The sequence below is a fragment of the Canis lupus genome, chromosome 3 (genome assembly GCF_048164855.1).
Source record: "Canis lupus baileyi chromosome 3, mCanLup2.hap1, whole genome shotgun sequence".
Lineage (NCBI taxonomy): Eukaryota > Metazoa > Chordata > Mammalia > Carnivora > Canidae > Canis > Canis lupus.
Window position 1 is genome coordinate 46,886,773 of NC_132840.1, and position 26,229 is coordinate 46,913,001.

A 26,229-nucleotide genomic window follows, 5' to 3' on the forward strand; every position below is an offset into this window, starting at 1 on the left:
TAATTTAAAACAAAAATGTAGATTTAATGCAACAACATTAATCTCAGGATAAATAAATCCACAACAGACTTTAAAGTTTGAATTTTTTTTCCTTTCTTTGCAGAGAGAATGGTTTTCTTAAAGCACATAGGACTGAAGATGTCAAAACAAAATGTAATTTCTTAATGTCCAGGTCACACAGGCTTGGTCCTCCCTGCTGCCCTCCTAACACTTGCCACTGGCCAAGGTGATAAATTCCATCTAACTCAGGATGGATGTTAGTTTCAAGAGTAACTAGATGGTTTGTTTCCAGAATCATCTTCTTGTGATCCCATGCTCTGTAAAGAGGAAAATAAGACAATCTATGTTTGTTCTCGTCAAAGGTTTCCCTTCAGCCCCAAACAAGCACCCGTCCCCTCCCCAACAACCGTCAGCCACCCTGTGTACACACAGAAAGGCTATTATAGTTTGAAAATGCCCTCCGTGACTCTCTGTGAACTTAGTGACAAGGATTTTTTAGGAACTTGGGGCAACTAAACATTTAACCTCAAATCAAGGTCACAGTTCTGATGAGGAAATACCCCTCCTTTTCTACCCAGGCCATTTCTAGTTAACAAAGGGAACCTTAATCACCTTCTGTACGAACTGGGGGTTCACTGTGATCTCCTGGTCCATGGCCTTCAGTCGCTCATCCAGCTCTATGCACTTCAGCATCTGGTGACAGACATGTTTGAAGGTGGTTAGTAAGCGAGTTTAGGTCAATCTACCTCCTTTATATATATATATATATATATATATATATATATATATATATATATATATATAATATTTATTTATGAAAGAGAGAGAGAGAGAGAGAGAGGCAGGCAGAGACATAGGCAGAGGGAGAAGCAGGCTCCATGCAGGGAGCCCAACGTGGGACTCGATCCCAGATCTCCAGGATCACACCCTGGGCCGAAGGCAGCGCTAAACCGCTTGAGCCACCGGGGCTGCCCAATTTACCTCCTTTTTTAACCTAAATTATCAATATAGGGAGCTATAGGTTCATACTCCCATGATCTGAAATGCCTGAGGCTACATAGGTTTTGGAATCAGAATTTTTTGAATGCGGAAAGTTAACAGGAAAAATACTGTATATTACCTAACATCCCAATAAGATCTAGGGAAGCACCCATAATCAGACACATTAATATCTTTTGCACTGAAACCTAAAAATAATGCACAATAAGTGGGATAAAGGCTATACATCATTTCAGGTGAAATTCGTCATCACATTAAGTTACCAAAACCCTCCAGTTTTCATGGGTTTTCCGATTTTAAATTGCAAAAAAAGGACTGTGGAAGTTATATACTATGTTACTCTGGATTGCTTTTAGGTTTCTGAGAGGTTTTTTTTTTTTTAAGATTTTATTTATTTATACATGAGAGACACAGAGAGAGAGAGGCAGAGACATAGGCAGAGGGAGAAGCAGGCTCCATGCAGGGAGCCCGATGCGGGACTTGATCCTGCAACTCTGGGATCATGCCCCAAGCCAAAGGCAGACGCTCAACTGCTGACCTAACCAGGCGTCCCAGGTTTCTGAGATTTGATGTCTGAGGTAAGAAACACAGACTGTCCACACAATCCTAACTCATATCTAGACCCCAGAGTGGCACTCAGAGCAGCATGACCTCAGAAGATGCAAAGGGGACTGCTCTGGCTCTTGGCTGCTGCCTAATAGGAAACTGCAGGACGGCTTACCCCTCCAGCCACCCTGACACTGATGTTTCTGACTTTCCCACCTGGAATTCTGAGTGCACTTTCTCACAGAAATGAGGCTCTACATTATAAATGATGTTTGGGTGTACATAACATTGTACTGATTGTAAGACCCTAAAGTGTTTCAATAGCTAAACTAGGCTTTGGTGAAATCCAACCCACCATTTATTTACTTATAACCATACAATCTGGGAGAGGTTGAAGCAATGCCCATTTTTAAAATAACTTCCCAGGAACTAAGATGTTCCTAGAAACTAGTTGGGAATTACCTGTATCTAAAACTAAAATTGTCCTAGAGCATAGAGACAGTATTTCAAATACAGAATCTCGAACATCACTTAAAACAAATCAAAACCTGACATTTGTATTTACCTCTTGATCGATGTTATGAAGCATGGCTGGGTTATTATATTTTTCAGGGTTATCATGGAAACTGACCATTCCATCCTTCTGATTAATACTTGCAAAAATTTCACCATCCTCTATCTGTAAAAAAAGAAATCAGGAGTAGTTTAGACCTGGACACTATGTAGATATATACTGTTTCAACATAATTGGGGGAAAGGACAAAAAGCAGTAAGCTTGTATGTGTATTTTTAAGCACCATCTGTTTATTCAACAAGTACTTACTGAACACCTATCATTTGTTAGGCACCATTATATATGCTAAGGGGTGCAAAACACACACTACATACACACACTGGCCCTTGCAAGTTTTTACTGAACTAAGTTTCACATGATGTAAATTAATCATTTTAAAGTGAAAAATTCAGGTGCGCCTGGGTGGCTCAGTTAAGTGTCTGCCTCCGGCTCAGGTCATGATCCCAGGGTCCTGGGACTGAGCCCTGCATTGGGCTCCCTACTCAGCGAGGAGTCTGCTTCTCTCTTTCCCTCTGCCCCTTCCCCTGCTTGTGCTTTCTCTTGCTCTCTCTCAATAAAAAAAATAAATAATCTTAAGAAAAAAATAAAGTGAACAAATCAGTGTAATTTGTAATGTGTAGCCACCACTTCTATCTAGTTCCAAAATATTTTCATTACCCGAAAGGAAACCCTGTACCCATTTGAGCACTGACTCCTTTTCCCATTATCTCAGCTCCTGGCAACCACCAATCAACTTCCTACTCTACAGAGATTTCATAACATCTCTACAATCTCTTTCAGAGGATATAAGTGGAGGGAATGCTTCCCAATTCATTCTATGAGGCCAGGTTTGCCCTAATATTAAAACCAGACAAATACAAAAAAAGAGAACTATAGACCAGTACCTCACATGAACATACATGCAAAAATCCTCAACAAAATATAAGCAAATCCAATGACCCCCCCCCCCCCCCAAAATAAAAGGATGATTTTGGCTCAGATCATGATCAGGGTGGTGAGATCTGGCCCCACATCAGGCTCTACACTCAGCAGGATCTGCTTGAGATTCTCCCTCTCCTCCCTCTCTCCCTCCCCTGCTCTTGCACACACACGCTCGCGCATGCGCGCGTACTCTCTCTCTAAAAATAAAATAAAAAGTACATACACCACAACCAAACAGGATTTATCCCAAGTATGCAAGGCTGGATGAACATTCAAGAATCAATTAAAGTAATTCATCACATGAGCAGACCAAAGAGATCATGATCATATCAACAGATGCAGAAAAAATATCTCATAAACTCTAATAACCATTCATGATAAAAAAAACTTTCAGTAAAGTAAGAATATAGGGGGGAATGCCTTCAATTTCATAAAGAATATCTACAAAAACCCTACACCTAACATCAAACTTAATGGTGAGAAATTCAAAGCTTCCCCACAAAGATGAGGAGCCGGGCAAGGATATCCTCTCATACCACTCCTTCCAACATCATACTGGAAGTTTAATAAGACTAAAAAGGAAATTAAAGAGTTGGGAAAGAAGAAATAAAGCTGTCTTTGTTTACAGATAAGGAAGGCTGTCTATATAGAAAATCTGAAAGTATCAACAGAAAAACCCTCCTGGAACTATAGGCAATTATAGCAAGGTTGCAGGATACAAGGTTAATGTGGAAAAGTCAATCATTTTCCTGTAAACCAGCAACAAATGAGTGGGAACTTCAAATTAAAAACAATACAATTTACATTAGCATTATCCCCACCCCAAATGAAACACTTAAGAATAAATCTAACAAAATATGTACAAGACCTATGAGCAAAATCAAAGAATAAGGAAGGAAATAAAAAAAGGGCTAAATAAATGGAGAGATATTCCATGTGCACAAATAAGAAGACTATTATCAAGATGTCCGTTCCTCCCAATTTATAGATTCAACACAATCCCAGTCAAAATCCCAGCAAGTTATTTTACGGATATCAACAAACTGATTGTTGTTTATGTGAAGAGACAGAAGACCCAGAATAGCCAACACAGTATTAAGGAAGAACAAAGTTGGAGGGCTGGTACTACCTGACCTTAAAACTTACCATAAAGCTACAATAATCAAGGCAACATGGTGTTTGTAGAAGAAACACATCCATGGAATAGAAAACCCAGAAATAGGCCTACATAAATAGTCAACAGATCTTTGACAAAGGAGCAAAGGCAATACAATGGAGCAAGATAGTCTTTTCAATAAACAGTACTGGAACAACTGGTCATCTACATGCAAAAAAAATGAATCTAGACACAGACCTTACATCCTTAAGAAAAATTAATTCAAATGGGTCACAGATCTAAATGTAAAACGCAGAACTATAAAAAATCCCAGAAGATAATGTAGGAGAAAATCTAGATGATCTTGGGTGTGATAACTTTTTAGGTATTACACTAACGACATAATCTGTGAAAGAAATAATTGATAAGCTGGGCTCCTATTAAAATTAAAAGCCTCTCCCTGCAAAACACAATGTCAAGATGAGAAGACAAGCCACAGACTGGGAGAAAATATTTAAAAAACACGTCTGACAAAGAATTGTTATCCAAAATATACAAAGAATTGGCTTATCTGGCTCAGTCAGTGGAGTATGTGACTCCTGATCTTGGGTTTGGGAGTTTGAGCCCCATGTTGGGCAATGAGATTTTAAAAAAAGAGAAAAATATATGCAAAGAACTCTTAAACTCAACAAGAAAACAAACATTAAAAAATGGGCCAAATATACCTGAACAGATACTTCACCAAAGATGACATACAGATGGCAAATAAGCATATGAAAAGATGCTTTACATCCTATGTCATCAGGGAAGTGCAAATTAACATGTGATACCACTACATGCCTATTAGAGCGGCCAAAATCTGGAACACTGACAACATCAAATGCTGGTAAGGATGTGGGCCAATCGGACCTCTCTTTCATTGCTGGTGGGAATGCAAAATGGTGCTGCCACTTTAAAAGACAGTTTGGCAGCTTCTTACAAAACTAAACATAGTCTTATATGAGCCAGCAATCACACTCCTTAGTATTTATCCAAGGGAGCTGAAAACTTACATCCACACAAAACCTGACATGGATGTTTATAGTAACTTTACTCATAATTGCCAAACTTTGAAAGCAACTAAGATATCCTTCAGGAGGTGAATGGATAACCTGTCCCACATCCAGGCAATGGAACATTACTCAGCATGAAAAATAAATGAGCACTAAGCCATGAAAAGACATTGAGGAACCATAAATTTTGATTACTAAAAGAAGCCAATGTGAAAAGGCTACATTCTGTGGGATTCCAACTACATGACATTCTGGAAAAAAAACTATGGAGACAATAAAAAATATCACTGGTTGACAGGGGTAAGATGAAAAGGCAGAGCACAGAGCATTTTTAGGGCAGTAAAAATAACTCTGTATACCATAATGATGGACACATGTCATTATCCATGTCAAAACTGGAATGTACAATACCAAGAGTGAACCTTCGTGTAAACTATAGATTTCGAATGACCACCTGTCAGGGTAGGCCACCAAATGTAGCACATGTGTCACTTTGGTGAGGGTTGTTGATCATGGAGAAAGCTATGGATGTACAGGGGCAGGGGGCATATGGGAAATGTCTGTAACTTCCCCTCAATTTTGCTGTGAACCTCAAACTGTTCTTACAAACAACAACATTCCCCATCCCCAAAGACCGGATACTCTAGAGCAAGTCTTGAGCTTACACTCAAGGTTGGCAGTATGGATATCCTGGGCAGGATAACTGTCTGCTGTGGGAGTGGTCCTCTGCATTGTAGGACGTATAGCAGCATCCCTGGCTTCTATCCAGTAGATGTTAGGACCCCTAGCTGTGACAACCAAAAATATCTTCAAATATTGCCAAATGTCCCATGGTAGAAAAAACACTGCTGGTTGATCTAGAGCCTGTTACGGTCTGTCTGGGTTGTTCATAAACTGTTCAAAATGCACCACCACCACCCCCGCCCCCATTTTGCTCCCTTAAAGCATTTCCCTAGCTCATGTGTCCTTACAGGTGTCATAAACACATTTCTTCTCACCCACCAAATAGTGAGTTTCCTGGGGTTACCATGTAGCTTACTCGGTCTGTGTAACCCCTGTAGAGTTTACACTCTTGAAAGGCACTCCAAAGCTGATCAAGTCAGATTTTGTTTCTTTGGAAAGGGTGCGTGTGTTTTGAGAATTAGGTCGAAGGAGAAAAACCTCAAAACATTTGTAAATTGCTCAATGGAAATAAAGTACTCCATTATCATAATGGAAAATAGTTTTATTACTCCTAATCCTGATATGGCAGTGCTCCTGAAATCAGAGGGGAGATCATTAGCAGAAAAATGTAATGCTGACTTTCTATGTAACCTAAGATTTGCCTGACCTGGGCTGAGGACATGTTTAGTTTGACAGATCAGATCAGAGCCATGTATTTACATAACTGAATAGGTAAGTAGATTACAATGTATCATTCAGTGGGTTACTATGTACTCATTTTAAAATTTATTTTTAAAAGATTTTATTGGGACACCTGGGTGACTCAATGGTAACCATCTGCCTTTGGCTCAGGTGGTGATCCTGGGGTCCTGGGATCGAGTCCCACATCAGGCTCCCTGAATGGAGCCTGCTTCTCCTCTGCCTATGTCTCTGCCTCTGTCTCTCTTATGAATAAATAAATATTTTTTAAAAAGATTATATTTATTTGAGAGAGAGTATGCATGCATGAGTAAAGGGGGGGGGCAAGGGAGGAAGGGAAGCAGACTCCTGCTGAGCAGAGAGCCCGATGTGGGCTTGATTCCAGGACCCCAAGATCACCACCTGAACCAAAGGCAGATGCTTAACTGACTGAACCACCCAGGCACCCCTACCATGTGCTCACTTAAATGATGCTTATCCAAATTTGGGAGTGGAGAGATGTAACTGGGACATTACCAGAAGGGGTATTGGTAATACCTGATTTCTGAAGATGGGTACTGAGATGGTGCCCCCTTTATTGTCCATACTGCTGTAAGCGTGGTCGGGAACGGACAATGGCCCGTGAGGAGGTAAGGGGCTCAAGTCCGATCCCAGTCAACAACTGTTCTCTCTCTAGCTGAGCAGGACATCCTTGGTGTGGGCAGCAGTGCCCTGACCTACATATGAGCACAAGTTCATGACTTCATCATGGACCAGCACATTGAGTAGCACTGCTTTATGACTCTTGGTACATCTGAATAATTTCACAAGTGTTTTAAAAATGTATGGGATGCCTGGGTGGCTCAGTGGTTGGGTGCCTGCCTTCAGCTCAGGTCATGATCTGAGATCCAGATCCAGGATCGAGTCCCACATCAGGCTCCCTGTGAGGAGCCTGCTTTTCTCTCTGCCTATGCCTCTGTCTCTCTCTTTCAGTCTGTGTCTCTCATGAATAAATAGATAAATCTTTAAGAAAAAAACGTAAATAAGGAGGACAAACAGGACACACCATGTACATCATATGAGTACCTATGACTGGAAAACCCCATAGGTTGTAAGGAAACAAAATCCAAAATATCCAAAGGCTGACTTTGGATGTCCCTCCTTTTTTATTTATTTTTTAAAAAGATTTTGTTTATTTATTCATGAGAGACAGAGAGAGAGGCAGAGACACAGGCAGAAAGAGAAGCAGGCTCCATGCAGGGAGCCCCACGCAGAACTAGATAGATAGCGGTCCTCCAGGATCACGCACCTGGCCGAAGGCAGGTGACAAACCACTGAGCCAGCCAGGCGTCCCTCCCTCCTCTTTAAAAATATTATCTATAATGAACACCTATGACTTTTACAAGGACAAAAATCCACTAATTAACTTTTTAAAAGTGAAAACACACTTACCATGTGTAGGACATATTTCTCTGCCTCCTGAGGTCCAGATAACTGCACACGACTTGCCATATCTTGTAACGATAATGTTAAAAAGGTCTGAAATTCAGAAGTAGAATTAATCATAGGTAGAAACGACTGAGGACATACATTTTATTCAATGCGTACAGAGCTCTACTGAATTACTGAAAATTTGCTTTCCATTACTGTGCAAAGTAATTATTTGTTGTGAAGATGATTTGAAGTTGATAAAACCTGTGGCTTTAGTCATCAGTTTCCTAGAGGAGTAATGACTTCTAGAAATGTTTTCTGGCACATACATTCCTACGGGTCTGAGTGACGTATGCAGGCACTAGGTTATTTATGCAGCACTGTCTGTGAGAGCAAAGGACTGGAACCACTTAAATGTCCACCACAGAGGGCAGGTTAGTGCGGTCTGGTACAATTGCATCAACAGACTCCTATGCAGTTGTAAAAAACAAAACAAAACAAAACAAACCCCAAAAATCCAGATACTTCTCACGGACTGAAATAAGATCTGAGATAATAATGTACACCATTAAATATAAAAAAAGGAGAATGAAGAAGTGTGCATGGCATGCTGTGTAAACCAAAGTGTATATATACCTGTGAGGAGGGGTGCTTTTATTTATGCATGCATATACATGCATAGACAACCTCTAGAAGGCCAAGAAACTGGTTGCCTCTGAAGAAGAGGTGGCTAGGGTATAGGAACTGGATGGAGATTTTTGTATCTTTTGAATTTTGTATTATAAATGTATTACCTATTAAAAATAATTAACATTATCACATTCATTCTTCAAAATTCAAAGCTAAAATATGTAAACACATGGGGGTTTAGAAGGAAGTCAGTGTTTTCCACTGCTCTGCTGGGGACCTGAAAATGAAAAGAGCTCTTTGAAAGGAAAGTTGGCAATACTTAGAGCAATGGCCTTTTCAGAGCAAGGCATGTTAAAATCCAAATGTGAATTTTTAATAAGCCAATGACCAAAGAATCTACATATACTTTAGTTAAAAGAGTAGCATCCAAGAAAATGAAATTATTGTTAATTTTTAAAGTACATAAGCACTTTAACACAAGTGAAGACTTAAAAAGTCAACATTTCTAAATACACAGAACTATCATTTTTCCTATCTCAAAACAAATAGAAACTTCCACTTGAATGTCCACCAGGAGAAGACAGATTGAATCAATTGTGATCCATCCATCAGATTACTACATAGGGTAACTGTGATATATGCTTACATTGCCACAGAAAGAGGTTTAAGATATACTGAACCAAAAAAAGCAGGGTAGAGAACAGTATGTAGAATATAATCCCAATCACATTTAATTGCATCTCCATATACATAGAGAACAGAGAGAAGAATATAGAAAAATGTCCACTAAAACATGCATAAGAAGTAGCAGATTTAGTCTCCATGTGATAACCCCTTGGCCCCAGCAATGCCATGAATACCACCCCCGTCACTGACACTGACAATCTACTTAAGATTTTATGAAAAACTTCTGATTTTCTGATTTTGGAACGAGAAAGAGACTGACGTGGTTAGAAAATCCTTGGGTTATTCCCACTTCTAGTGTTCTGGCTCTAGGACATGATGGTAAAAAGTATATAACAGCCGCCTGCAAAGATTTCACCTTTTTCATTTAACGTTTATTTGCCACTCTGCAATTTAACATTTTCTGAAAGGCGCTGACTTTTATCCATGTTAACATTTTGATTCTTCCATCTAAAGTGCAAGCACCAGTCACAGACAGGGTGCAACTACTTTTACTTCAAGTGGTTCTGTTGGCACTTGGACCAAATAAAAAAATTTCGTGGGGAAAATCAGGCTGCTGGTTACCCTGATCTCTTAGATCCTGGCCTTTTTTGCCTGGTCAACTTGGCTTTTCTCTGGCTGACAGCAACATTCATTTTTGATATTTCTTGAGCTACTTTCTCTTTCTTGTTCTTCATTTTCTTTCTACAAATTAACTTTTTACAAATCCCCTGATTTCCTTCTGTGAGTTAGGCAGCCAGGGTCGCTCTCTCTCGAGTACTGGAAGGGGTTCCCCTTCTTGTTCACTGGCCATCTCCTCACTTTCCCCTCCTCCTCTCCTTGCAAGGACTACTTGCCTCCACAACTGTCCCCTCCTCACCACTCTCTGGCTTCTTCAGGCCCTCTCACTGTCAGATCCTCCACCCAGAGCCTTCCATCACTAGGTCACCTAGCCACAGACATCCCCTATCCTGGCTCTCTGCCTCTTCACCCTCTACTCCGCTGCTGCCCGGGAACAGACTGATCCATGTTTTCGCCCACTGTGAACTGCTACCTCTGACTAGACTCCTTTTCAGGAGGAAAAAACAATCCTGGTGGTTTAAGCTGCTCTTAGCATCCTGCTACCCGTAGCACGTGCCTTTGGAGGTCACCTGAGATTTCATTTTTCTTTCATACATTTTTGTAGTGTTTGAACACTTAATAATAAGCACATTTCCTGCAATCCAGAACCATCAGGTTACTTTCATTTTGAAAATAAAAATCACGTAATTGGCTTACCTCCTACAGTTGACCTGCACATAGCTCATTCAACTCTGGCCTAGGTGGCAATGTCAGGGTCGTGCTGTGTCAAGTAAGAAGTTCAAACAGAGACCAGCACCATCCAAGAGGTTCTACAGCTTGTCACAATTGTCACAAAAGATTCGTGCCTGCATGATGAATCCCACCCCGACTGCCCATGGCACTGTTTACCTCTCTCAGGCTACCTTTCTCTGCCTCCCCATGGAGCCGTTATCTCCTACCTGTCTTCCTCTTCACCTGTTCCTCTTCTCAAATACCCTGCTCTAGCCCTGAAAAGACCAAAAGGTATAAATCAAACTCTTTCTAAGTCATCAGTAGTGAGAGTTGTTGCTTAGTAAAGAAATCCTGCCACACTGTATCCCTGGATCTGCTTCTGAGCACTGAGGAGGAAGAGAGAAGAGGAGGCCCTGGGAGAATCAGAAGATGTTATCTGAGAGTGGCACTTGCCTCACCTTGGTTAGCCTCTGAATATTCTTCTTATAAAGAGAAGACAGGCATTGCTTCACCAGCCCCATGTTGTTATCGCGAGTAAAAGTTTCACTGTGCTTGTTGACCAGGTTGCGGAGTTCTGAGGGATTATTGGTTGAATAAACTTGTGCTAACTCATGGTACGCGTTGCTAAGAGGCTGAAGGATTAAAGGTGGGAAAAATCAGATTAAAGCATTAGAGATACAAACTTCTTAGAGGCAGCCAAAAAAACAAAAACAACAACAGATCGACCATGCTACTAGGTTTTGAACAAGTACATTCAATACTCTTTATTGTTACCTAGCAACTTATAATTTCCCCAAAGTGAATGCTTAGTTTTTAGGACCAAAGATAGACATTCAATGGGATTTATTATAAAAAAAAAACTTTGTATTTCAGAGCAAATAACTGCATAGCAGGTGAAAGCATACTGCATTTAATAAATGCATGCATGCCTTTTTTTTTTCCTGATGAATTGCATTGGGGGGGGCAAATTCTCCATCATTCTCAACTGTCTTGCACACTTTCTCACATATATACACACACCTTCCCAAATGCACCAGGCTCATCTGTTATTTTTTGACAAGAAAAAAACACAATAGGGGTCTTCAGCAAAAAACACTTGGCAATCTTCAACAAGATAGCATAAAAATCTCATGGGGAAGATTTTCAAATTGATATCCTGAAATTTTCAGTTCTATACAAAGAACAAGGTTAAAATTGTTATCCAAATGATTGTAACCTCAGATTTTGAATTGCCGAATTTTATTCTATTTTTTTAAAGATTTTATTTATTTGAGAGAGAGAACAAGCAAGCATGCGCAATCACAAGCAGGGGGAGAGGGAGAAGCAGGCTTCCTACCAAGCAGGGAGCCCAACATGGGACCTGATTCCTGAGGACCCCAGAATCATGACCTGAGCCGAGGTATACACTTAACCAACTGAGCCACATAGGTGACCCTGCCCTAAATTTTATTCTAAACCATGAGCAGGGCAGCCCGGGTGGCTCAGTGGTTTAGCGCCACCTTTAGCCCAGGGCCTGATCCTGGAGACCCAGGATCGAGTCCCCCGTCAGGCTCCCTGCATGGAGCCTGCTTCTCCCTCTGCCTGTCTCTGTGCCTGCCTCTTTCTCTCTCTCTCTCTCTCTCTCTCTCTCCCCTCTAATAAATAAATAAAATCTTTAAATAAATAAATAAACTATGAGCATGTTTTTAAAAAAAAAATTTTAATGATTTATTTTTTTATGTGATCCCAAAGCTGGGTCCTCAGTGAAAACAACAGTTCAGTGAGCAGAACTTGTGGTTTTCACATGGGGGCTTTAAGATTTCCCAACACTTGGACAGATTGAGCTCAATAAAATCAACACTGCTAGGATGCCTGGGTGGCTCAGTGGTTTAGCATCTGCCTTTGGCTCAGGGTGTGATCCCAGGGTCCTGGGATCAAGTCCCCCATCGGGCTCCCTATAGGGAGCCTGCTTCTCCCTCTGCCTGTGTCTCTCCCTCTCTGTGTGTCTCTCCTGAATAAATAAGATCTTAAAAAAAAAAAAAAAAATCGGGCAGCCCCGGTGGCGCAGCAGTTTAGCGCCGTCTGCAGCCCGGGGTGTGATCCTGGAGACCCAGGATCGAGTCCCGCGTTGGGCTTCCTGCGTGGAGCCTGCTTCTCCCTCTGCCTGTGTCTCTGCCTCTCTCCTGCTCTCTCTGAATGAATAAATAAATAAATCTTTAAAAAAAAAAAAAAATCAACACTGCCTTTCCAGTATTTCTGCTAAATTGTAATGAAGGATAACAATAACCACAACAAATCAACCTTTTTAGGAGCCTAAACATCTATGGCAATTATTACTCAGACCAAAAGTTTGAAAACAAAATTTTTTTTTCTTTAAGGATTTTACTTATTTATCCATGAGAGACACAGATAGAGAGGCAGAGACACAGGCAGAGGGAGAAGCAGGCTCCATGCAGGGGAGCCTGATATGGGACTTGATCCCAGGACTCCAGGATCACGCCTTGGGCTGAAGGCAGGCGCTCAACCCGAGCCACCTGGGGGCCCCCTGAAAACAAATTTCTAAGAAACATTCCAGCTCAACCAGGTGATCAGAGGGTGTGTGGAATGGAATAGAGATTCTGTTAAAACTGCAGCTCCCAGACCACAAGTGTCTGCTATTAAATGTATTAAGTGTCTGCTAACTGGAAGCTGCTGGGAGAGCCAAGTCATTATAAAATAAAATTACAGAACTAGGTATCATTACAATTTCTCTATGGACTTAACATGTCACCTAGGACATCAATTTAAAAAACTCACCTTAATGAATCTACCCACAATTTGAGACGTGTATTTCGGTAGCTGTTGTACTTTTCCAAGTAATATCAAAGAAACTAGAATATACTTTTTATATGATTCCAACATGATGTGACTGACCGCCATGGCAGGAGTAGTTATAGCCTGAGCAAGAGGAGAGAGAGCACACCACAGCAGAAAGGGCAATCAGCCACGTGTATCACTTTAATTAAATAACAATTCTGGCATTACACGTCGTATCAGTATTTTTAATAGTGTCTTTATTGAGAGAGGATTCTCGTGCTGTGAAGTGACCCTTTTCAAGAATACTACTCAGTGGCTCTCAGTATACTCACCAAGCTATCCAACTATTTATGACCATTACCTTATTTCACAACACTTCCATCCCTCCAAAGAGAAACTCTATACCCATTAGCAGTCATTCCCCATTCTCTCCTCCCTCCAACCCTAGGCAACCATTGTTCTACATTGTCTCCATGGATTTGCCTATTCTGGACATTTTATATAAATGGCATCATAATAAAGACATGGGCTTTCGTGACTGGCTTCTTTGACTTGTTTTCAAGGCTCATCCATGTTGTAGCAGATACTTTGTGCCTCATTCTACTTTCTGGCTGAATGATATTCTACTGTATGGGTAGACCACATTTCATTTATTCATCCTCAGTTAATGGGCATTTGGGTTGTCTCACCTCCTGGCTACTATGAATAAAGTGGCCATGAACATCAGTGTACGTATTCTGGGGTAGACATTTGTCTTCATTTCCCTCAGGTATATTCCTAAGAGTGGAATTGCTGGGTCATGGTGGTAACTCTAGGTTTAACATTTTGAGGAATCCCAGACTGTTTACCACAGTGGCCACACCATTTTACATTCCCATGGGCAGTTACGAGGATCCCAAATTCTCCACCTGCTCCTCAATGTTGGTTATTGTTGGCTGTCTCTTCCTAATTCTAGCCATTCCACTGGGTGTGAATTGGTATATTGTGGATTTGATTTGCATTTCCTTGATGTTTAACGATGATGAGTATCTTTTCATGTATTTATTGGCCATTGGTGTGTCTTCTCTGGAGAAATGTCTATTCAAATCCATTGACCATTTTTAAATTTTAGTTTTTTTACTGTTGAGTTGTAAGAAGTCTTTGTACATTCTGGCTGGAAGTCTCTTATCAGAAATATGATCTGCAGATATTTTCTCCCATTCTGTGGCTGCCTTTCCACTTTATTTTACCAGATTTATAAAGGTCAGGGAGAAGTAAAAACTATCATACCCAAGTCAGCTCAAATATTCCAAATCCAAACCCATCACTGAAACTTTGAGGTACTTGAGATTCTACAGAAACACAGAAATGCATGTGGATACAAATACGATTCCTACCCACAACACTGCTTTAATACATCACAATCAACTTACATTTCCACCCATCAAGGACTTAGTAAATCAAGAAGGTCAACATGTGGAGTGATATGAGAAGATGAAGCTGCTTTCACTTTTTGCTTTATATAATACTGTATGATCTAATTTTTTTCCAGTAAGTGTATCTTTCTTTTGGAATTTTTTTTTAAGCCATAAGAAATCTGTATCCCCTTCTGAAATGAAGGTACCAGTGCCATCTATAGCTGCCTGTGTAATTATTCAAACAGTCACATGAAGTAGACAAACACAAGACAATGCTTGTCGTTAGGGCAAAATCAGGGGATATATGCACTTTCAGCGAAAAGAATCCTATTATCTGTATCAAAAATGTTTTGTTTTTAAAATTTTAACTACTTGTGATAGAAATATTTTTTCTAAGTGCATTACATACTTTTCTGCCTTTTTAATGTCCTCATCATCTTGATATTTCTGGCTCATCAGTATGTTATCAGCTATCATATTGGGCTATAAAATGATCGTCTGTTCAGTGGCTGTGAAGTGTTTATCATTTTCTGAAGAACTATGTACTCTTAAAGAGAAGTCACCTTGAAGATTTTGCTTGACTAGACACATCATTGTTTTGAGTAAGCTCTACACCCAGAAAAGAGCTTGACCTCAAGACCCCAAGATCAAGAGGTGCATGTTCTACTGACTGAGCCAGCCAGGGACCCCTGACTAGACACATCCTTTAATGACACTATCTCTGCCCAAGAGCACCTTCTGTTGACCCTTCCCTTGGTCCCCTTAGCAGTGCCTATCAACCCCCTGACGCAATGAGGCAATGTTCTGTCAGAGAAACATGCCATGCATGTGTATTTATGTGTTATCACTTCCACTAAATTGTGAGCTCCTTCAAGGCTTAGAATATGAATATCCTTTATTACCTTAATACGTGCTATGAATATAATAAGAAATATAAATATCTAATAAAATTTTAAAATACTAGTATTAGCCAATATTATATCTCTTTCTCAGACTTTAAAAAATTTTTTCCAAATTATGTAATATATCTCATTACATAGACCAGTGGTCATTACATGGACACAAAACACAAAGAATGTTTTACTTATTAAAGTAAATAAAATTTAACAAAATACCACAGATGGTTTCAGAACAAAAAGACATTTCAAAGATCATTCAATTCAATCTCATCCCTTTCTGCAAAGGAAGCTATAAAGGTCAAGAGACATACAGAACTTAACCTGAATCAGACAGGGTGTGAGTGGCAAGGCCTAAATTAGACCCCACTCTGTACTGTTCTTCCCTCCAGTGCCACTGCCCTTCAACTTAAGCAACAGTTTACCACTATTTACATGATCACAGAGAAACAGCCTTTGAAAGGACCTCCACTCAAAACTCAGAGGCCTGAGATCAATCCATTCCAGCTGTGCACTTCTTTGATCACACAAGTTCAACACAACCTCAGGGGCATTTAGAGAGATGATTACCTGTTCATAAAAGTACAGCGCTCTTTCAAAGTTCTTCAGCCCGGTATAGATCATCCCTCCATAATAATAGTAACATAAAAAGTGCTTTGCATCATAGGCTCCATTCTCTTTACAGATATCCATCATGTCTACATCAAGATACGGGAGGGCAGGCTTAAAGCATTTTGCCAGCAAACAAAGCTGTGAAAAATTTTATATGAAGTCATCATTTTCATTGTACTTGGAAGGCTTTAGAAGCAGGAGCAAATTCACAGATTTTCAGAAAGTTCAAGACAATATTTTAAACCATTTTATTAAAAAATGTTCTAAATGTTGCCACATTACCCCCATCTTCCTAAGCATTCAAAATAAAATAGCATTTCTTTATAAAAGACTAAATGCAGCCATGAGATAAAGTACTCCACAGATGAATTAAAACTCCTTACTAGCCCACCTAGCACCCATTCTGTTTACAGATACCCAGACAAGTGAGTCCTTTATCTCTTTGAATTAGTGGAACAGAAACAGACCAGTATGGTATGATTAAAAATGGAAATTTCTCTTCAATTATTTCTTTTCAATTGCTGAACCTTTATGTAAATGTAGAGAACTGCTCAACTCAAACTCAAAACCAAACATGTGGTAGCATTCTGTAACTGTACAATGCTGGCACAGGTGTAGATATAGGTACAAACTCAGAGGTAGATGTTTAATTTTTATTTTTTTTATTTATTTGTGATAGTCACAGAGAGAGAGAGAGAATGAGGCAGAGACACAGGCAGAGGGAGAAGCAGGCTCCATGCACCGGGAGCCCGACGTGGGACTCGATCCCGGGTCTCCAGGATCGCGCCCTGGGCCAAAGGCAGGCGCCAAACCGCTGCGCCACCCAGGGATCCCAGAGGTAGATGTTTAAGACCAGTGCACTGTCCCTGGTTTGTTTGTTTCCCTAAAGTTTGTTATACTTCAGTTACAAAAGTTTTTTTAAAAAGAAAAAAGAAAGCACCTTTCTGTGATACTAGGACATGTATTTGGAATAATCCAGGTACCATGTTATTAATTAAAGACACAGTCCCCGTGGGGCTGGTTGAACCCCAGAGTATTATGGAATACTCTGTAGCTGTAACTCATGGATGTAGAGTCCTCTCCGAGATATATTAAGTAGAAAAAAGTGGGACGCCTGGGTGGCTCAGTGGCTGAGTATCTGCCTTTGGCCCAGGACGTGATTCTGGAGTCCTGGGATCAAGTCCCGCATCAGGCTCCCTGCATGGAGCCTGCTTCTCTCTCTGCCTGTGTCTCTGCCTCTCTCTGGGTCTCTCATGAATAAATAAAATCTTTTTTAAAAAAAAGAAAAGAAAAAAGCAGGTATGTAAGAGCTCATGCAGATCATTGCTGTTTGTGTAAAAAAAAAGGTGGGGGGGAATGCACGCATTTGCGTATATGTGCACAAAATTCCTTTTGGAAGGATACACAAAAAACTAACAGATATCCTCTGGAGAGAAGAGATGAGTGAGACTAGTGAGCAGGGTGGTAGAGAGACTTCATTACATATCTTCCCTTTTGCCTTCTGGATTTTGAACCATGTAAAATAAAACAAATGAGTAACACTTTAAGTTGTAAGAAGTTACCTGTATTTATTCTCAGGCTCTAGAATTCCTTAAAAAGAAAATGACCTGGGACATTTTTAACACCGCACGCATTATTACTGTTTCCTCACATCACAAACCTACCACCTGAGCCCCCCATTCTAGAGTTTGCATTCAGTAGCAGCCAGCTGAAAATTCCCTGGCTAACAATGTACCTACTTCTATTTCAACTTCTAGAATGTATCACACTCTCCACCAAATTGTTTTCCTTTATTAAGCAAACACAGGACCAACCTTCTACCTCTGACTCAGGGAGACACACTCTTCGGTAGCTTACCTGGCAGAGATCGGCATGTATTGAGGTCAGCTGGTTTGTATTCATCTGCATCTTGTCTATGGCTTGCTTAAGGATGCTGATTCCTCGCAGGGGCTGTCAGAAATGACATCTCTTTCAGATAAGTTCTCAAAGATGGCAGCACATTGGATCTTAGGTTGTCACTTACAAATAAAAAATAACACTAATTGATAGGTTCCTTTAAATAACAATATGAGGTATCCATACTCTTTCAGGAAATTTCTGTCCCTACTCAGTCAGAAAATGTTTTCTTAAGTTGTTTGTTATGTTAGAGTAATTCAGCATCATTTTTTACATCATAAAGCTTTTTTTTTCACCGAAGATCAATAATCAAAAGCAATAATACTTTCTCAACAGTTCATTATATTTATATCAAAACAAAAAATTTCCAAATCAGGGGCAGCCCAGTGGCTCGGCGGTTTAGCGCCACCTTCAGTCCAGGGCCTGATCCTGGAGACCCGGGATTGAGTCCCACATTGGGCTCCCTGCATAGAGCCTGCTTCTCCCTCTGCCTGTATCTCTGACTCTCCCTCCCTCTCTCTGTGTCCTCACGAATAAATAAATAAAATCTTAAAAAAAAAAAACAAACCAAAAACTTTTCAAATCATTTGTAATAAAGAACCTGATTAGTTGGCATTTTCCCACAGGGCAGTCTATGGATCAGCCATAAATTCTCTCCAACACCACCCTCTCTCACCTGATAATAGATTCCTATTGAAACTGATACCAAAAAACTTATAAACAGACTGTTTCCTGCCTTGATTATAAATACCAAACCGAGTTTCAAGTGAAGGGTAATCAGTTTCTGGACAGGAGATGTGACTCTAAAATTGCTAAATAACTTACATGGTTTTTTCAATAAGGACTTTTTTTTTAACCATCTCTTTCAAACTACAATTTAATATTCCTATAAAATACCAAATGGTTCTTTCGGTTTTGTCTCCTTCCAAGTACTATCTCAAAGTTCGATTTCAAATAATAATTTAAAAAGAAGCCAAAAAATAAAAATAAATAAATAAATAAAAAGAAACCCAATTATAACCTATGTCAGTACCACAAAAGTTAAAGACCAAAGAACTGTTTCAGATTAAAGGAAATAAAAGAGACATGACAACCCAATGCAATTCATGATCTGAGATTTTTGTTTAAAGAACATTAGTGAAACCAGTGGCAAAATCTGAATAAGGTCATTAGATTTGTTTAAAAGATTCTATCAACATTCATCTCCTGATATTGATCATTTTACTATGGTTATGTAAGAGAATGTCCTAATTTTTAGGAACATTCATTGAAGTATCTAGGGTAAATGGCAACATATCTGCAATTTTTTTTCCAATGGCTCAGAAAAAAAAAAAAGAAAGAAAGATAAGGTAAGTAAGTGTGGTAAAACGTTAACATCTGAAGAATCTGGGTGAAGGGTACGTGGGGATTCTTCATATGGTCTTTTTGTAGGCTAAAACGTCATAGTCAAAAGTTAAAAGTTCTAGCAAATAAACAAAATCCCCATATATTACAACATAACAGGCACTAGGATAGTCATTCCAAAAACATCCACCAGCAGCAGTAGACTGCCTTGAGGCACTATTGCTCTCTCCCCTGATGTAGGAGCCAGCTGTCCCTACGGCCAATGCATGGCCGCCACATTTATTTGTCAGGGTGCTCAGTACTAACCCAGAACCTTAACAAATCAGTACTTTGTGTAACTTGGATAGTTCTTAAAACATAACCATAAATACTTAAATAACATTGCTTACCTGTTTCCTTTCCACAAGCGCGTTTGTCAGCTGATGGCAAAGCCCAGCAACTAGAGATGGCAATGACAGAATGTTGACAATATCATTGACTAGATGGGCAAAATGCATTCAGTGAGAAATAAACAAAGGGTTATTTGGCTTACAAGTGTCTGTTGCGTATCGGATGTGCTCCCCATTACAAGTGCTGATGAAAAGCTGAACCTGTGAGAATAATGTTTCGAAGTCAGGAACGCTAGGCATGGAAAACTTCACAAACCTGGAATAAAGAGAAAAGAATCAATTCATCCTGATATTTTGCAGGGGAAAACAAAAAAGGAACTGAGGTCAGAAGGCCTGCCTATCTCTAGTGCTCTATGAAAATAAATGAGGGGATGCGTGGCCCAGTGATTGAGCATCTGCCTTTGGCTCAGGGCATGATCCCAGGGTTCTGGGATGGAGTCCCACATCGGGTTCCCTGCAGGCAGCCTGCTTCTCCCTCTGCCTGTGTCTCTACTTCTTTCTCTGTGTCTCTCATGAATAATAAATAAAATCGTAAAAAAAAAAAAAAAAAAAGAAGGTAAATGAGTCACGATATTTTCAAAAACTAAGAGAGTCTATGAGACCGGCCTGGTTCTTGGCACGATCAAGACACAGAACAAGACACAAAGGTTGAAGAAAATATGTTTTAAAAGGAACTTTCACAAAAGAAAACTCTATTAAATGAGGCCAAATATCATGCTAATATTCATGAATGAACAATATAAACTTCTAACCAGAAGTTTACAAAACCATTGTTCTTTTGAGCTCCAATGTGCTTAGGGCTATTTACTCATTTAAAAACCACTTGTTGGGATCCCTGGGTGGCGCAGCGGTTTGGCGCCTGCCTTTGGCCCAGGGCGCGATCCTGGAGACCCTGGATCGAATCCCACGTTGGGCTCCCGGTGCATGGAGCCTGCTTCTCCCTCTGCCTGTGTCTCTGCCTCTCTCTCTCTCTCACTGTGTGCCTATCATAAATAAAATCCCAATTTGTAAATCTAAAACATAAAGAGAAAAAGAATTCTGTCAAGCACACGTAATTACAAGGAACCCCAAATGAAATAAGATCTATTTAATTTGGTCTTGAACAGCCTGAGCTTCTTTGAAGGGAATCTGAAGCAATGTTGCTTTGGATCATTGGTAATCTGACTTCACATTTTCCACTGTGCCCTGTGCCATCACTCTTCCCTATTTCCTTTCCAAGGTAGAAAATGCGGACAATCCGATGGATTACATGAAGAAAAGTATTCAGATAAACTCAAACCATAGTGCCCACAACTGAGATAGCCATTTGATTTTTTAAACTAAATTTCAAAATGTGTATAAACATAAACAAGAGTTAATGATAAAACTGGAAAACATGCCATGATTAGCTAGGATGAGTAAAATGTAACTCCTATGACTTGACTTTATAATTGTGCAAAAGAACTCAATGTTGTTTACATGGTTTATTTTTCTACACACACACACACACACACACACACACTCACACACACACACAAATACAGCCAGAAAGCGTTCAGGTTTAGCAAGCACAAGACTATAAAAGAAGATGCCCCTTACAAAACAGCAAGGACGCCTAAGGAATGCTCTTGTACATCCAGAGCCCCCAGCACGGTGTCCAGATGGGATAAGTTCTTTGCAAGGAGTTCCCCACTCTTGTTGATCAGTTCACAAAGCTGAGTCATTTGCCCTGGAAAACAGGAATAACACTATCATTCAGTTACAGCACTAACCAAACTAAAGAAACTCTAACCACAGACTTCATACCTCAGAGCAAGAAATGACTTAAAGATGATTTCTTGTATCTCCTTCATTTCAGATGAGGACTCAAAAGGGCCAGAGAATTGAAATAGCCTTGACTATGACCTCAAAACCAGACCTCCCATTTCCCTCTGGCCCCTGAAAGTTTGTACGTTTCCTCTGTTCTCTCTTCCATCGCCCAAGCCAGAAATGCACACATTACTATTACTATTACCACCAGTATCATCTCCCTCTCTATAACAGAACATTACCAAATACGATTTTACTTTTAATTTTTACTTCCTAAGTCTCCATTCCTTTTTCTCTCGCCTGCCGTAATTCAGACCTTTCTCATTTCTTGCCTGGACTACATCATAAATCTTTGAAAACAGTCCCCCTACTTCACTCTTTCTCTCCTCCAACCCATTCTCCATATTGGTACCTTTGTGATATTCCCAAAATGTAAAATTCAAACTACTCCAATGGCTTTAAGAAGCCCAAATGCAAGACGCCTGGGTAGCTCAGCAGTTGAGTGTCTCCCTTTGGCTCAGGGCATCATCCCAAGGTTCAGGGATCCCGAGGTCCAGGGATCGAGTCCTGCATCGGGCTCCCTATGAGGAGCCTGCTTCTTCCTCTGCTTATGTCTCTGCCTCTTTCTCTGTATCTCTCATGAATAAATAAATAAAAAAAGATTTTATTTATTTATTCATGATAGTCACAGAGAGAGAGAGAGAGGCAGAGACACAGGCAGAGCGAGAAGCAGGCTCCATGCAGGGAGCCCGACGTGGGATTCAATCCCGGGGCCCCAGGATCGCGCCCTGGGCCAAAGGCAGGCGCTAAACTGCTGCGCCACCCAGTGATCCCAATAAATAAAATCTTAATTTAAAAAAAAAAAAAAAAAAAAAGGAAAAAGTCCAAATGCCTCAGGCAAGTAACAGGGCTCTGAACCGCCCCAGCCTTACCTCCTGCTACCTGCCCCCTTCCAACACACACACCTACTCTGGTCACACAAAGCTCAGAAAATTCAAGCAACATGCCATGTTCTCTTACCTTTGACTCTACACATCCTGTTCTCCATGTTTGGTGTTCCCTCCTTCGCTCTGTTCCCCTGAGTCCTCCACTACCAATTCATACACTTCATTTAACAATCAGCTTGAGTCTTCTTCGGACCCTCATCTCACCCGCCTTCCCTTACCTAACCTGAAAATATGTTGTGCATCACCTGGGGTTGTGGTGGTTAGGTAATTCAACACAAACTCAGATGGACAGGCTGTGTCATTTCTCCAGTATCACAATACAGTGCTTATTTACCACCCAATCAATCAACAGCCTGTTAATTAATCTCCTAATTGATCCACTGATTTTTCTCACATACCACAATGTTATAACAACTAAGGTAAAGAATTTAGTTAGGCCTGAGTTAGCACTCTAAAGTAGACTCACTCTAATTTTGATGGGTTATACTGATAAAAGATACCATGGCCACACTACACTTGCCAAGGCTACTCAGCCATTCTCCTGGGGGTAATGGTGGTGCTGTGTATGGGGTTTATATAAGTCCATGGGCAACAACCACTTGTCTTCTCCTTTAGAGTTCTCTTTTGCATTTTGAACTTCAAACTATAAATATCAGCTATTTTTATTTAGTAGCTGAGGGATTTTTCTTCTTACCAAAAAAAAAAAAAAAAACCACTTAAATAGTAGAATACTTAAAAACCAAGTGACTGGGGATCTCTGGGCTCAGGGGTTTAGCGCCTGCCTTTGGCCCAGGGCGTGATCCTGGAGTCCCGGGATCGAGTCCTACGTCAGGCTCCCTGCATGGAGCCTGTTTCTCCTTCTGCCTGTGTCTCTGCTTCTCTCTCTCTCTCTCTCTCTCTCTCTCTCTGTGTCTCATGAATAAAATTAATAAAATCTTAAAAAAAAAAGTGACTGTAGCTAGGAACTTTGGTAATTTCGTTTCTCGGCCTTCTATACTATTAAATTTTTATCAAATATAAAGAAATATATTATCATCACATAACAGCACTGCAAAATAAGAATAAAAAAATCTGTGATCTGATTAGGCATCATCTTTCAGAGATAACACAAGTTGAATGGGGAAATACCACCATTTTATTATAAATCTCACTGCTAAATGTGAAATCTTCTACACAATTTGCCTCCTTTTTACTTGCTACTCTAAATACATTTACAATGATATGAAACACAGAAATAAATATTTCAGTCTATTATTTTTCCCCAATTAAGTAATCAATGCAGAGTTGAGACTTAAAATAAAAGCTAGGTCACTATGAAATTATAAGAATTATAATTAATGTAGGTCAAGGGGAGAGTTAACAATAAGTTCAGTGCCACAGGGCGCATCTGACACGAACCCAATCAGACATGTGGCCTAAGAAATTTCCTCTAATCAAAGAAAGCTGGACATTATGAAACTCCCTTCACTTAAGGTCCACATTAGAAAATTCTGAGTAAGAGGGGGCATCTGGGTGGCTCAGTGACTGAGTGTATGCCTTCTGCTCAGGTCATGATCCCGGGGTCCTAGGATCGAGTCCCACATCGGGCTCCATACAGGGAACCTGCTTCTCCCTCTGCCTATGTCTCTCCCTCTCTTCTCTGTGTCTCTCAGGAATAAATAAATAAAATCTCAAAAAAGAGAAAATTCTGAGTAAGAGCAGAAAAAACAGAAGCCTCAAAAACATTTACTAGGCAGTGACCATGAGGCACAGAAGCCACAGGCAGCGAAAGTATCAATTTTATCTCTGCCTGGCAGACTGTTCCTAAAGCAGTGACTTGCACAGCATCCATGCAAAGCTTTCAGATAAATCTCACTTGATGCTAAATAGTCCCTGCTTCATTTTGTGAGAAAACTGGCCCAGGGAAAATTAAGTGGCTCACACATGTAGTGATTGACAAGATTCTAACCCAAATCTAAATTAAATACCCATACTACATCCTAGGAAGTAGAAATCAAACAGTTTGTGGCATAAATGAATGAATGTTTTCTTCATTCATAGAGACTGCAAGTCTGTGCCTTACCTGTGAACCTCGTTTCTTTAATAAGGGTAAGGAGAAGTACTTCATTAAGTATAGCTTCATATCCGATCAGTTAACTCATAACAACAGTGAGGGACATAGCACTCCTCTATTTTTACAAATGGAGATTGAGACTCAAGAGATTAAAGGTGACTTGTCCACGCAGCTCCTAGAACCTTACAGATTAATAGCTGCTAGCAATAATTTTTAACTGCATCTACTGCACTCCAAATATGAGGTAGTGTTTCAAGTGCTTTTACAAAGTTCCTCTCATTCAAGCCCAACACCTCTGAAGCAGGGGCTTATTTTTACCTTAGAGATAAAGAGACAGGGTAGTTAAAGGGACCTTCGCAGCCTGCAGCTGATTACTTGAATTCTGAGTCCAGCATCCTATATGCAGGTTGATGAGATTAATTGAATCAAAGAGCATGAAAATTTAAGTAACAACGGTCATCATTCCGCCCCTGGAAATGGAGCCCTTCGAGCGAGAGCTCCCTCTGCACTCTGCGGGACTAAAATAGGCGCGGAGGCTTCCCGAGGGCGCGCCGGCCGGCATCCGAGGGGCCGGCCAAGGCGAGCCTCCGAGCCAAGGCACCCAGAAAGGATTCATCTCGCGCCTGCTGCCCGCGGCCTAGCCCAGCGGCGGCCAAGCGCCAGGGTGACAGACGAGGCGGTGTACCAATCACCGCAGGCAAGGGAGGCCGAGGAGACCAATGGGCGCTCGGGAAGGCGTCCACCGGAAGTCACTGCCCCCAAAACTGTCAAGCGGAGCGCCCGGGTGGAAGGGGCCCGGGCCGGGGGGAGGAGGGTCCAGCCGGCCCCAGCGAGGGGAGGTGGCCAGGTCGCCAAGCGCACGGGCAGGCAGACGAGAGCAACGGAGACCTAGAGCGCAAGGGGGCTGCCCCAACTCAGCCGCGCCCGATCCCTCCCTGGTCTAAGCGCCGCAACCCCAAGCCCGGCCCCGAAGACGAGGCTCGGGACCAACAGGGAGGTCCCAGCCGTCCGCGCTGGCGGCTGGGGTTGCAAGCCCGTCCCCGCGGCCCGGAAGGCCCGCCCAGGCCCGGCCCGGCGGTCCAGGGCCTCACCTTGAGCCGAGAGCTGTCGGACACTGTTCACGAATTGCTCCAGGGCAGACGCCATATTTCCCCGCGGCGGCCCAAGCAGCAGAGGCAGCTCACGCGGGAAAAGGCGGCTGCTCTGGGAGGAGGGGCCGCGGCTATCCTCCACAGGGCCTCAACAGCGGCCCGACGTCACTTCCGCCGGCTCACGCACCGCGAGATCTCACCTACCTGGGAAGCAGTTACTGTTCCCATGGAAACAGTTCTACTGCTTAGCGCCGCCGGAAGTTCGATTTCTTTTCCTTCTCTCTTTATTCGGTGCACTTATGAAATTCCTCCTGCTATTTAATGGGGCTCCGGGCAAAGGAAGAAACGAAACTTGTAATTAGGCGCATATTTCCCGGATTTCGCTTGGAATGGCAGTCCTGTTTTCCACCTGGCCAGATCCTTCAAGCCTGGCTTAATTGCCGCCTCTTCCATGAGGCTTTTACCTGTCAGGAAGACTGGGGCCAGGCAGGTAGC

At 41.2% G+C, this 26,229-nt stretch overlaps 1 protein-coding gene across 2 annotated transcripts; it reads right to left on the reverse strand.

Moving 5' to 3' along the window:
• Positions 1-25,917, reverse strand: COPS3 (COP9 signalosome subunit 3). Of its 2 annotated transcripts, none has more exons than XM_072820835.1 (12): positions 25,735-25,917; positions 21,434-21,563; positions 19,999-20,111; positions 19,856-19,905; positions 18,084-18,176; positions 16,185-16,364; positions 13,322-13,462; positions 11,005-11,178; positions 7,982-8,068; positions 2,111-2,224; positions 613-693; positions 1-317 (listed from the first exon to the last, which is right to left on the reverse strand). In XM_072820835.1, the coding sequence occupies exons 1-12, from the start codon at positions 25,787-25,789 to the stop codon at positions 264-266; spliced, it is 1,272 nt and encodes a 423-aa protein (XP_072676936.1). In that variant the 5' UTR covers positions 25,790-25,917; the 3' UTR covers positions 1-263. The 2 variants fall into 2 exon arrangements, with proteins under 2 accessions (XP_072676936.1, XP_072676937.1); XM_072820836.1 differs by having other exon boundaries at positions 18,084-18,244; positions 25,735-25,902.
• Positions 25,918-26,229: the final 312 nt, after the last annotated feature.